Source organism: Notothenia rossii (genome assembly GCF_949606895.1).
Source record: "Notothenia rossii genome assembly, chromosome: 3".
Taxonomy (NCBI): Eukaryota; Metazoa; Chordata; class Actinopteri; order Perciformes; family Nototheniidae; genus Notothenia; species Notothenia rossii.
The window spans coordinates 46,177,463-46,191,242 of NC_136901.1; the positions used below are offsets into that span (position 1 = coordinate 46,177,463).

At 49.9% G+C, this 13,780-nt stretch overlaps 1 protein-coding gene across 1 annotated transcript; it reads left to right on the forward strand.

The window, feature by feature from the left end:
• The first annotated feature begins 1,008 nt into the window (after window positions 1-1,008).
• Window positions 1,009-13,773, forward strand: LOC307032760 (high mobility group protein B2-like). Its single transcript, XM_079670991.1, has 5 exons — window positions 1,009-1,168; window positions 2,702-2,860; window positions 3,751-3,902; window positions 12,322-12,496; window positions 13,140-13,773. Exons 2-5 carry the CDS (start codon window positions 2,711-2,713, stop codon window positions 13,275-13,277), a joined length of 615 nt encoding a protein of 204 aa, XP_079527117.1. The 5' UTR covers window positions 1,009-1,168; window positions 2,702-2,710; the 3' UTR covers window positions 13,278-13,773.
• The last annotated feature ends 7 nt before the right edge of the window (window positions 13,774-13,780 follow it).

Genomic DNA, 13,780 nt, shown 5'->3' on the forward strand with positions numbered 1-13,780 from the left:
GACCGAGGAGTCGAGGAGGGGGATTTGATGAAATGAGAAAGGGCCAAAGAGTCTGCGGTGATACTAGTCCGAGTACCAAAACACTCCTTCTGGAGACTCCTTCTGGAGACAAAAATACAAAATACTCCTTCTGGAGACAAAATACTCATTCTGGAGACATAATACTCCTTCTGGAGACAAAACAGTCCTTCTGGAGACATAATACTCCTTCTGGAGACATAACAGTCCTTCTGGAGACATATTATATTAATACTGTATAATGTTGCAGCTGGTCGGTCAATATATAATACATACAATATATATGTTAATGATATTTATGTGTTAGTTGTCTCCAGCTTCTGATCAGTCGTTTTAACCCTCTGTCTCTGTGTTAGTGGGACATGTCTGCTGTGTGCTGGAGACATGTCTCACTGCACATCCCCCATTAATATGCAGATATGTGTTGACACAGATGTCTTTGTGAATCAGCACAAACAAAACTGCACAAACACACACTGCTTGTGGTTCTGAAACATAAATATAATATGTATTAAAATATATCCCTCTCTGTGTCACCGTGAATCATAAAGCAGCTTAATAAATCACAACCACAAAATGTGTTATTATACAATCTCCATCTTGGTGCTGCTGCTGTGCGCCGCCCCTCCTCCACCTCGCCCTGACTGGTTGCTGGTTCTGACGTACAGCACCTCTGTCCAATCAGACGCAGGAGCGTACACTGGCCCCACCCCTCCTCCACCTCGCCCTGACTGGTTGCTGGTTTTGACGTACAGCACCGCTGTCCAATCACACGCAGGAGCGTACACTGGCCCCGCCCTTCCGCGTGTACAGTCCCCGTCCTGCTGGCGTTGCTGGGCAGGCGGAGCCGTGTAGCAACGCTGCTTTGACCTGCAGCCCCGTGAGCCAATCACAGGCGAGTATTCATCCAAGCTCCGCCCAGGTCGGCCAGCCGTGTTCCCTCCCTGAATGGGAACAACCAACGGGGGCGTTGCTAGGGGGCGTTGCCAGGGGGCGTTACCGGGGGCGTGTCCGCGCTCGAGCTCGACCCAGTTTGAAAGAGACGCAGATCTGCAGTCGCTGCTTCAGCTCAACAACAATAACACCTGAGAACCATAGAACCCGAGGGAACCAGAGAGAAACCGAGAGCATCAGCCCGCAGCTCCTCCGAGTGAGTACAATCCTGTAACCCCCTTCATAAAGTCTCTATAAAGACAGAGGAATAACAGAGAAGCGGGGGAATAACGGGGAAAATGGCCGCTGTGAATAACGGTCTGTCTGTGTGCATGCATGCGTGCGTGCGTGCGTGCGTGCGTGAGCATTGTAAACACGGAACGCCCATTTAGTGAGCATGAATGCCAGTAAATAGCCGGGTCCCGTTCACAGACAACGACTCTCCGGAGTATAGACGGAGCCCTGCGTGTGTCCGTTATGTTTCCATTGCACGGCTGCTCTGTATAAACTGCTGTGTGAGATGTTAAACTGCTGCTAGCTGTTAGCATGATGCTAGCGGAGGGGGATGGGACGGCTAGCTCCGCAGAGGGCGGGAAGCAAATGGTGGTCCATTGTTCTGCTGCTAGCATTTGACTAGCTGTTAGCGGCTAAGCTAACTGCAGCAGCCCCCAGAGGAGCCTCTGTTAGCGGGGGAGAGTCTCCTCTCTCCGGGCAGAGGAGCACCGGTACCCTCCTCCCCTCTCAGACCCGGGTTCTGGAGCCTCTGCTCGGCTCGCTGGGCCTCTGATCCCTGGGAGAAAGGGACCCTCTTTGTTCTCTTTGTGTGTCCGTCGCACGGCCGGGAGTCTCCGGTTACCGGGGACCTCCGGGGCTTCTACCGGAGCAGGTGCAGCCGGAGGAGCTGCGTGTGCCTGTGGGGATTCAAACACTACATTACCCCCGGAAACCTGGTTAAAATCAGAGTAAAGGTACAAAGCAGACTCACAGGTTAAAGGGTCAACCCCCCAGGAATCACACTTTCTGGGCATTTTAACCCAATCATAAAGAATGCTTTAACTGAACAGGGTTGTTAATCCTGTGGCATCTGTCCGTGGGTGAACCTGTATTTTAATGTCATGTCTGATTGATACAGCAAAGCTCTGCTGTTCAGAGTTAATAAAGAAGGTTAATCATTCATATGAAACGTGTTTTATTCACCCTCTGATTGATTGATTACCGGCCACTGCTATCAGACAGTATCTTCTTTATGGGTTCATCACATTTTTTATAAATATTATATTTCACACGGTTTTCTGTTTACATTAAAATGAACCTTCAGGAGCAGCTTCAACATGGCTGGAATAATAAATGATCATCCAACATTACATTCCTTATTCAATATGCAGGGTCTCAGTCAGTAGCGGCTGGGAGCCGTAGGGTCGCTGGTTCAAATCCCCGAACAGACCTAAAGTATGGAGCGTGGACTGCTACTCGGAGAGGTCCCAGTTCACCTCCTGCCCTGCCGTGGTGCCCTTGAGCAAGGCACCAGCCACCCCCCACTCCCCACTCCCATTGCTCCCCGGGCGCTGTGCAATAGCTGCCCACTGCTCCTGGTACACATGTCACTGTGTGTGCTGTGTGCTCTGCATGTGTAACCATTAAAGAGGGTTGTGTCCCTCCCAATTATGATAAGTCACTGAATAAAATGTCAAATCAATAACCAGTCAGACCCTAACCTCTGTACCTGTCTGTCCTCCTGTCTGTCTGCCAGGCCGCCAGTATGATGCGCAAAGACGTGAACAAGCCGAAGGGCAAGACGTCGGCTTATGCCTTCTTCGTCCAGACGTGTCGAGAGGAACATCGCAAGAAACACCCGGAGCAGTCCGTCAACTTCGCTGAGTTCTCCAAGAAGTGCTCTGAGAGGTGGAAGGTGAGACAGGCACTCAGACAGACAGGTAGAGAGACTGTGCTCCGAGAGGTGGAAGGTGAGACAGGCACTCAGACAGACAGGTAGAGAGACTGTGCTCCGAGAGGTGGATGGTGAGACAGGCACTCAGACAGACAGGTAGAGAGACTGTGCTCCGAGAGGTGGAAGGTGAGACAGGCACTCAGACAGACAGGTAGAGAGACTGTGCTCCGAGAGGTGGATGGTGAGACAGGCACTCAGACAGACAGGTAGAGAGACTGTGCTCCGAGAGGTGGAAGGTGAGACAGGCACTCAGACAGAGTGTAGCCCTTCACAATAAGAGAGTACACCTTCTCAATAAGAGTGTAGCCCTTCACAATAAGAGTGTAGCCCTTCACAATAAGAGTGTAGCCCTTCACAGTAAGAGTGTAGCCCTTCACAGTAAGAGTGTAGCCCTTCACAGTAAGAGTGTAGCCCTTCACAGTAAGAGTGTAGCCCTTCACAGTAAGAGTGTAGCCCTTCACAGTAAGAGCATGGCCCTTCACAGTAAGAGCGTGGCCCTTCACAGTAAGAGCGTGGCCCTTCACAGTAAGAGCGTGGCCCTTCACAGTAAGAGCATGGCCCTTCACAATAAGAGTGTAGCCCTTCACAGTAAGAGTGTAGCCCTTCACAGTAAGAGCGTAACCCTTCACAGTAAGAGCATGGCCCTTCACAATAAGAGCGTAGCCCTTCACAGTAAGATCGTAGCCCTTCACAGTAAGAGTGTAGCCCTTCACAGTAAGAGTGTAGCCCTTCACAGTAAGAGTGTAGCCCTTCACAGTAAGAGTGTGGCCCTTCACAGTAAGAGTGTGGCCCTTCACAATAAGAGTGTGGCCCTTCTCAATAAGAGTAATAAGAGTCTGCTTTGGTTCCAGGGTCTGACGGCCAATGATAAGAAGTGTTTCGAGGACATGGCGAAGACCGACAAGGTGCGCTACAACCGTGAGATGGTGGACTACACCCCCCCCAAAGGGTTTGGGAAGAGGGGCCGCAAGAGGAAAGACCCCAACGCCCCCAAGAGACCCCCGTAAGTCCTCTTTAATCAATATAACACCTCCTACTGTAATGGCGCATTTCCACTACAGGGCCTCGCTCGCTATGGCTAGGCCTCGTTAGGCCTTGTTAGGACTGGCTCACTTCATGCTGCGTTTCCATTGCAGTTTAGTAGCTGGGGCAGTAACTATAGTAGCGCAGTGTAGGCGGAGCCGTGACGTCATCTTCAATGAGAACCACAGAAAAACAACATCAGCCGTTAGCTGTTAGCCCTCAGAGCTCACAGCTCCTCATATCTGTTCAGAAACTAGACGGAAGTTAAAGAAGTACAAACCACAGACTGTCTGTGTCATGGAGAATACAGTCGCTGGTTTATTTATGTCTGTAGGCCGTTGTTGTGAGTGTGAACGGTCGGAGCATATACAACTAGGGGTGCAACAACTAATCGACTTAATCGATTAAAATCGATTACCAAATTAGTTGCCAACTAATTCAGTCGTCGATTCATTGGTGACGTCATCACGTGTGTTTTACGCGCCGTTAAGCCCCAACATTATTGGTCTTTTTATCGGTACTGGAGACATTTAAAAAATATATGTCATGTATTTTTGCTAAAAAAACATTATATCGCAGTCTTTGTGTCGCCAACTCGTTTCTAATATGCAAAAAGACAAACAAATGCATCTATGATGTATTTTCGATCAAACGAGATCTCTCTCCCCCCGTCTGTGTGTGAGGGGGCGGGGCAGTTTACACACACGCAGCTGCTACATGCAGTAACACACTGCGGAGATGGCGGAGAGAACGCGATCCGAGGTGTGGTTAAACTTTACCCGTCTCGATGTGGGCAATGCTCGTTGCCAAAAGCGCAATAAGAGTTTAGCATGTAAGGGCGGTAACACGAGCAATTTGTCTAAACATTTAGCAAAAGTGCACCACATTCAGATGGAGGAATGCACCGGCTGTCTTTCTAGTAGCTCTGTAGCCCCTTCCACGAGTAACGTTTCCACGTCAGGTATTATGTATGCTAGCAGCAACACACAGAGTTAACTCATTATTCAAACATGGGTTAATGATTAGAGGTAACTGAGTTATTTATTTTGTTAAAGTTTCAGCTACACTGTTTACAGTTCTGTTATCACATTATTTAATACGATTTGTTAAAACATTGTTGTTTCTTTTAATGTGAAATATTATTTATTTAATTTAAATAAAAAGCAATGCTAATTTTATTCAAAATGTGTTTAGTTAATTTAATAATATATGTATTTTTGAATCAAGTATTCATCTTTATTGTCTTCATTGTTAGTTTCCACATGCCTAAAACAACCTCAAGCTAAATCTAAAAGTTGATGGCTAAATAAGAGCGTTTGAGAAATTGTGCAAGGCATACAGTAATAGTCCGAATAGTCGATTAATCGTTTCATTAATCGATAGATTAATCGATTATCAAATTAGTCGTTTGTTGCAGCCCTATATACAACGTTAGCTTAGCCAAGCTCCATTTAGAAATCATGCATTTTAAAAGGTGTTTCGCCTGCTGTCTGTCTGCAGACTTGTCAAAGCATTAATTCATGGTTTTTACTAAGCGGTATCAGTATGTTGTTACTTCGGCATCATTTAGAAACGTGTACTACAATTAAATCACAGTCAAATATATTCATCTTGTTGTAGTTGTAGCCCCCTTGCCAGCGATTCTCTGTAGTTAAGCATACTCAGCCCGACTCAGCCTGGTTGTTGGCCCGGAAAGAACCTCGATTTTATGGGGCCAGAAAAAATGTGAAATAGTGCCCGCTAGCCGGAACTACGCCTAGTGGAAACGGGCCGGGCACGGCACGCTTAAAGCGAGCTCCGCGCTGTAGTGGAAATGCGCCATAAGTCCCCGCAAGTCCTCTCAATGTAACCAAAGACCCCCGTTAGTCCTCTCGCTGTAACCAGAGACCCCCGTTAGTCCTCTCGCTGTAACCAGAGACCCCCGTAAGTCCTCTCGCTGTAACCAGCGACCCCCGTAAGTCCTCTCGCTGTAACCAGAGACCCCCGTTAGTCCTCTCACTGTAACCAGAGACCCCCGTAAGTCCTCTCGCTGTAACCAGAGACCCCCGTAAGTCCTCTCGCTGTAACCAGAGACCCCCGTTAGTCCTCTCGCTGTAACCAGAGATCCCCGTAAGTCCTCTCGCTGTAACCAGAGATCCCCGTAAGTCCTCTCGCTGTAACCAGAGATCCCTGTAAGTCCTCTCGCTGTAACCAGAGACCCCCGTAAGTCCTCTCGCTGTAACCAGAGAACCCGTAAGTCCTCTCGCTGTAACCAGAGACACCCGTTAGTCCTCTCGCTGTAACCAGAGACCCCCGTAAGTCCTCTCCCTGTAACCAGAGACCCCCGTAAGTCCTCTCGCTGTAACCAGAGACCCCCGTTAGTCCTCTCGCTGTAACCAGAGACCCCCGTAAGTCCTCTCGCTGTAACCAGAGACCCCCGTAAGTCCTCTCGCTGTAACCAGAGACCCCCGTTAGTCCTCTCGCTGTAACCAGAGACCCCCGTAAGTCCTCTCGCTGTAACCAGAGACCCTCGTAAGTCCTCTCGCTGTAACCAGAGACCCCCGTAAGTCCTCTCGCTGTAACCAGAGACCCCCGTTAGTCCTCTCGCTGTAACCAGAGACCCCCGTAAGTCCTCTCGCTGTAACCAGAGATCCCCGTAAGTCCTCTCGCTGTAACCAGAGATCCCCGTAAGTCCTCTCGCTGTAACCAGAGACCCCCGTAAGTCCTCTCGCTGTAACCAGAGACCCCCGTAAGTCCTCTCGCTGTAACCAGAGACCCCCGTAAGTCCTCTCGCTGTAACCAGAGAACCCGTAAGTCCTCTCGCTGTAACCAGAGACACCCGTTAGTCCTCTCGCTGTAACCAGAGACCCCCGTAAGTCCTCTCGCTGTAACCAGAGACCCCCGTTAGTCCTCTCGCTGTAACCAGAGACCCCCGTAAGTCCTCTCGCTGTAACCAGAGACCCCCGTAAGTCCTCTCGCTGTAACCAGAGACCCCCGTTAGTCCTCTCGCTGTAACCAGAGACCCCCGTAAGTCCTCTCGCTGTAACCAGAGACCCCCGTTAGTCCTCTCGCTGTAACCAGAGACCCCCGTAAGTCCTCTCGCTGTAACCAGAGACCCCCGTTAGTCCTCTCACTGTAACCAGAGACCCCCGTAAGTCCTCTCGCTGTAACCAGAGACCCCCGTAAGTCCTCTCGCTGTAACCAGAGACCCCCGTAAGTCCTCTCGCTGTAACCAGAGACCCCCGTAAGTCCTCTCACTGTAACCAGAGACCCCCGTAAGTTTCTAGTAGGGTTTCTCCCATTAACTGGGGGATTTCTTCCATTACCTGGGGGATTTCTTCCATTACCTGGGGGGTTTCTTCCATTACCTGGGGGGTTTCTTCCATTACCTGGGGGTTTCTTCCATTACCTGGGGGTTTCTTCCATTACCGGGGGGTTTCTTCCATTACCTGGGGGGTTTCTTCCATTACTTGGGGGTTTCTTCCATTACCCGGAAGGCTTCTCCATTACCCGGGAAGTTTCTTCCATTACCTGGGGGGTTTCTCCATTACCTGGGGGGTTTCTTCCATTAACTGGGGGGTTTCTTCCATTAACTGGGGGGTTTCTCCATTACCTGGGGGGTTTCTTCCATTACCTGGGGGGTTTCTCCATTACCTGGAAGGCTTCTCCATTAACTGGGGGGTTTCTTCCATTACCTGGGGGGTTTCTTCCATTACCTGGGGGGTTTCTTCCATTAACTGGGGGGTTTCTCCATTACCCGGAAGGCTTCTCCATTACCTGGGGGGTTTCTCCACTACCTGGAAGGCTTCTCCATTAACTGGGGGATTTCTTCCATTAACTGGGGGATTTCTTCCATTAACTGGGGGGTTTCTCCATTAACTGGGGGGTTTCTTCCATTAACTGGGGGGTTTCTTCCATTAACTGGGGGGTTTCTGCCATTAACTGGGGGGTTTCTTCCATTAGCTGGGAAGTTTCTTCCATTGTCTGGGGGGTCTCTTCCATTGTCTGGGGGGTCTCTTCCATTACCTGGGGGCTTCTAACTGGGGGGTTTCTTCAATTAACTGGGAGGCTTCTCCATTACCTGGGGGGTTTCTTCCATTACCTGGGGGGTTTCTCCATTAACTGGGGGGTTTCTCCATTAACTGGGGGGTTTCTTCCATTACCTGGGTTTTTTTTCCATTACCTGGGGGTTTCTTCCATTACCTGGGGGGTTTCTTCCATTACATGGGGGTTTCTTCCATTACCTGGGGGGTTTCTTCCATTACCCGGGGGTTTCTTCCATTACCTGGGGGGTTTCTTCCATTACCTGGGGGGTTTCTTCCATTACCTGGGGGTTTCTTCCATTACCTGGGGGGTTTCTTCCATTACCCGGAAGGCTTCTCCATTACCTGGGGGGTTTCTTCCATTAACTGGGGGTTTCTCCATTACCCGGAAGGCTTCTCCATTACCTCGGAAGTTTCTTCCATTACCTGGGGGATTTCTTCCATTACCTGGGGGTTTCTCCATTACCTTGGGGGTTTCTTCCATTAACTGGGGGGTTTCTCCATTACCTGGGGGGTTTCTTCCATTAACTGGGGGGTTTCTTCCATTAACTGGGGGGTTTCTTCCATTAACTGGGGAGTTTCTTCCATTACCTGGGGGGTTTTTCCACTACCTGGAAGGCTTCTCCATTAACTGGGGGGTTTCTTCCATTACCTGGGGGGTTTCTTCCATTAACTGGGGGGTTTCTCCATTACCCGGAAGGCTTCTCCATTACCTGGGGGGTTTCTCCACTACCTGGAAGGCTTCTCCATTAACTGGGGGGTTTCTTCCATTACCTGGTGGTTTCTCCATTACCTGGAAGGCTTCTCCATTAACTGGGGGGTTTCTTCCATTACCTGGGGGTTTCTTCCATTACCTGGGGGTTTCTTCCATTACCTGGGGGGTTTCTTCAATTACCCGGAAGGCTTCTCCATTAACTGGGGGGTTTCTTCCATTACCTGGGGGTTTCTTCCATTACCTGGGGGGTTTCTTCCATTACCCGGAAGGCTTCTCCATTACCTGGGGGGTTTCTTCCATTAACTGGGGGTTTCTCCATTACCCGGAAGGCTTCTCCATTACCTGGGAAGTTTCTTCCATTACCTGGGGGATTTCTTCCATTACCTGGGGGTTTCTCCATTACCTTGGGGGTTTCTTCCATTAACTGGGGGGTTTCTTCCATTAACTGGGGTTTTTCTCCATTACCTGGGGGGTTTCTTCCATTACCTGGGGGGTTTCTTCCATTACCTGGGGGGTTACTCCATTACCCGGAAGGCTTCTCCATTACCTGGGGGGTTTCTCCACTACCTGGAAGGCTTCTCCATTAACTGTGGGGTTTCTTCCATTACCTGGGGGGTTTCTTCCATTAACTTGGGGGTTTCTCCATTACCCGGAAGGCTTCTCCATTACCTGGGGGGTTTCTCCACTACCTGGAAGGCTTCTCCATTAACTGGGGGGTTTCTTCCATTACCTGGGGGTTTCTCCATTACCTGGAAGGCTTCTCCATTAACTGGGGGGTTTCTTCCATTACCTGGGGGGTTTCTTCCATTACATGGGGGTTTCTTCCATTACCTGGGGGGTTTCTTCCATTACCCGGGGGTTTCTTCCATTACCTGGGGGGTTTCTTCCATTACCTGGGGGGTTTCTTCCATTACCTGGGGGTTTCTTCCATTACCTGGGGGGTTTCTTCCATTACCTGGGGGTTTCTTCCATTACCTGGGGGGTTTCTTCCATTACCCGGAAGGCTTCTCCATTACCTGGGGGGTTTCTTCCATTAACTGCGGGTTTCTCCATTACCCGGAAGGCTTCTCCATTACCTCGGAAGTTTCTTCCATTACCTCGGGGATTTCTTCCATTACCTGGGGGTTTCTCCATTACCTTGGGGGTTTCTTCCATTAACTGGGGGGTTTCTTCCATTAACTGGGGGGTTTCTCCATTACCTGGGGGGTTTCTTCCATTAACTGGGGGGTTTCTTCCATTAACTGGGGGGTTTCTTCCATTAACTGGGGAGTTTCTTCCATTACCTGGGGGGTTTCTTCCATTACCTGGAAGGCTTCTCCATTAACTGGGGGGTTTCTTCCATTACCTGGGGGGTTTCTTCCATTAACTGGGGGGTTTCTCCATTACCCGGAAGGCTTCTCCATTACCTGGGGGGTTTTTCCACTACCTGGAAGGCTTCTCCATTAACTGGGGGGTTTCTTCCATTACCTGGGGGGTTTCTTCCATTAACTGGGGGGTTTCTCCATTACCCGGAAGGCTTCTCCATTACCTGGGGGGTTTCTCCACTACCTGGAAGGCTTCTCCATTAACTGGGGGGTTTCTTCCATTACCTGGTGGTTTCTCCATTACCTGGAAGGCTTCTCCATTAACTGGGGGGTTTCTTCCATTACCTGGGGGTTTCTTCCATTACCTGGGGGTTTCTTCCATTACCTGGGGGGTTTCTTCAATTACCCGGAAGGCTTCTCCATTAACTGGGGGGTTTCTTCCATTACCTGGGGGTTTCTTCCATTACCTGGGGGGTTTCTTCCATTACCCGGAAGGCTTCTCCATTACCTGGGGGGTTTCTTCCATTAACTGGGGGTTTCTCCATTACCCGGAAGGCTTCTCCATTACCTGGGAAGTTTCTTCCATTACCTGGGGGATTTCTTCCATTACCTGGGGGTTTCTCCATTACCTTGGGGGTTTCTTCCATTAACTGGGGGGTTTCTTCCATTAACTGGGGTTTTCTCCATTACCTGGAGGGTTTCTTCCATTACCTGGGGGGTTACTCCATTACCCGGAAGGCTTCTCCATTACCTGGGGGGTTTCTCCACTACCTGGAAGGCTTCTCCATTAACTGGGGGGTTTCTTCCATTACCTGGGGGGTTTCTTCCATTAACTTGGGGGTTTCTCCATTACCCGGAAGGCTTCTCCATTACCTGGGGGGTTTCTCCACTACCTGGAAGGCTTCTCCATTAACTGGGGGGTTTCTTCCATTACCTGGGGGTTTCTCCATTACCTGGAAGGCTTCTCCATTAACTGGGGGGTTTCTTCCATTACCTGGGGGGTTTCTTCCATTAACTGGGGGATTTCTTCCCTTAACTGGGGGGTTTCTCCATTAACTGGGGGGTTTCTTCCATTAACTGGGGGGTTTCTTCCATTACCTGGAGGGTTTCTTCCATTACCTGGGGGGTTTCTTCAATTAACTGGGAGGCTTCTCCATTACCTGGGAGGCTTCTCCAATTAACTGGGAGGTTTCTTCCATTAACTGGGGGGTTTCTTCCATTACCTGGGGGGTTTCTTCCATTACCTGGGGGATTTTTTCCATTACCTGGGGGATTTCTTCCATTACCTGGGGGGTTTCTCCATTACCCGGGGGTTTCTTCCATTACCTAGGGGGTTTGTTCCATCACCTGAGGGTTTCTTCCATTATCTGGGGGGTTTCTTCCATTACCTGGGGGGTTTCTTCCATTACCCGGGGGTTTCTTCCATTACCCGGGGGTTTCTTCCATTACCCGGGGGTTTCTTCCATTACCTGGGTGGTTTCTTCCATTACCCGGAAGGCTTCTCCATTAACTGGGGGTTTCTTCCATTACCCGGAAGGCTTCTCCATTCCCTGGGGGGTTTCTTCCATTACCTGAGGGGTTTCTTCCATTAACTGGGGGTTTCTCCATTACCCGGAAGGCTTCTCCATTACCTGGGGGGTTTCTTCCATTACCTGGGGGGTTTCTTCCATTAACTTGGGGTTTCTCCATTACCCGGAAGGCTTCTCCATTACCTGGGAAGTTTCTTCCATTACCTGGGGGATTTCTTCCATTACCTGGGGGGTTTCTCCATTACCTTGGGGGTTTCTTCCATTACCTGGGGGGTTTCTTCCATTAACTGGGGGGTTTCTTCCATTACCTGGGGTTTTTTTTTCCATTAACTGGGGGTTTCTCCATTACCTGGAAGGCTTCTCCATTAACTGGGGGGTTTCTTCCATTACCTGGGGGTTTCTTCCATTACCTGGGGGGTTTCTTCCATTAACTGGGGGTTTCTCCATTAACTGGGGGGTTTCTTCCATTACCTGGGGGGTTTCTTTCATTAACTGGGGGGTTTCTTCCATTACCTGGGGGGTTTCTTCCATTAACTGGGGGGTTTCTTCCATTACCTGGGAAGTTTCTTCCATTGACTGGGGGGTCGCTTCCATTACCTGGGGGGCTTCTAACTGGCGGGTTTCTTCAATTAACTGGGAGGCTTCTCCATTACCTGGGGTGTTTCTTCAATTAACTGGGAGGTTTCTCCCATTACCTGGGGGGTTTCTCCCATTACCTGGGGGGTTTCTCCCATTGGTGACAAATGTCACATTTGTGATAATTGGCTATAAACATTGACTGATTGACTAAATGCTGCTTGATTTAATACTGTTCCCTCTCTCTCCCCAGCTCTGCGTTCTTTGTGTTCTGCGGTGAGTACCGGCCCTCTGTGAAGCAGCAGTTTCCAGGGCTGTCTATAGGCGACTGTGCCAAGAAGCTGGGAGAGTTGTGGGGCAAACAGACCCAATCTGACAAGCTGCCCTACGAGGAGAAGGCCCAGAAGCTGAGAGAGAAATACGACCGGGTGAGCAAACTGGAGAGATACAGTCAGGTAGAGAGAGAGAGACAGGTAGAGAGAGAGAGAGACAGGTAGAGAGAGAGAGAGACAGGTAGAGAGAGAGAGAGAGAGAGAGAGAGAGAGAGAGAGAGAGAGAGAGAGAGAGAGAGAGAGAGAGAGAGAGAGAGAGAGACAGGTAGAGAGACAGGTAGAGAGAGAGGTAGAGAGAGAGAGAGAGAGAGAGAGGTAGAGGTAGAGGTAGAGAGAGAGGTAGAGAGAGAGAGAGAGGTAGAGAGAGAGGTAAGTAGCGTGTGTTAGGGTCAGTTGAGCCGGATAACTGTCTGTCTGTAACCTATCCTGACCTGTCTCTACTGTGTCTGTAACCTGTGTCTGACCTGTTTGAGCCGGATAACTGTCTGTCTGTAACCTGTCTCTGACCTGTCTCTACTGTGTCTGTAACCTGTCTCTGACCTGTCTGTCTCTAACGTGTGTCTGACCTGTCTGTGTCTAACGTGTCTCTGACCTGTCTGTGTGCCTGTCTGTCTCCAACCTGTGTGTAACCGGTCTGTCTGTAAGCTGTCTCTAACCTGTCTGTCTGTAAGCTGTCTCTAACCTGTCTGTCTGTGTGCCTGTCTGTCTCTGACCTGTCTGTGTGCCTGTCTGTCTGCAGGACATGGTGGCGTATCGTGGGGGCGGGACTACCTTCTCCAGGACTCCTGGATCCTCAGCTCAGGCCGGGGCGGGGGGCGGAGGAGGGGGGGGGGAAGATGATGAGGGGGATGATGATGATGATGAAGAGGACGAGTAGACAGAGAGAGAGAGAGAGAGAGACAGGTAGGTGTGTGTGTTTCAGAGCAGACAGACAGGTAAACACATATCCCGCCTCCTGTGGCTCCGCCTCTTCAGAGGCAGACAGACAGGAAGCAGATTTTAATCACTCCGACATATTGAAACGACTACAGTCATTATTATAATTATTATAACAGTGATAGCAGCACTTACAGACAGCCAGGTTACAGTCAGAGAGACTGGCAGACAGGTGAGAGAAAGACAGGTTACAGAGAGACAGACAGACAGAAACTCTGAAACACACACACTGGGCCTCAGAATGTATGCTGTGTGAGAATGTATGTGTGTGTGTGTGAGGTCATCAGATGTTAAACTGCCCCCCCTCACAATCACCATGGTTACCCTGCACCCCTGTGTGTTGCCATGGTTACCCCCACTTATTCATGTTGTTTTTTATTTCCTGTTCACTGTCAGTAGAAACTCAACTTTTATAATAAAATGGCCGAGGGAAAACACAGCCTG

What these genes read in the sequence shown, in the direction of transcription:
- LOC307032760 (XM_079670991.1), top strand. Translation starts at nt 2,711, where the DNA reads ATGATGCGCAAAGACGTGAACAAGCCGAAGGGCAAGACGTCGGCTTAT. An exon ending in AACGCCCCCAAGAGACCCCC is followed by an intron (nt 3,903 to 12,321) that starts GTAAGTCCTCTT and finishes CTCTCTCCCCAG; the next exon opens with CTCTGCGTTCTTTGTGTTCT. An exon ending in TGAGAGAGAAATACGACCGG is followed by an intron (nt 12,497 to 13,139) that starts GTGAGCAAACTG and finishes GTCTGTCTGCAG; the next exon opens with GACATGGTGGCGTATCGTGG.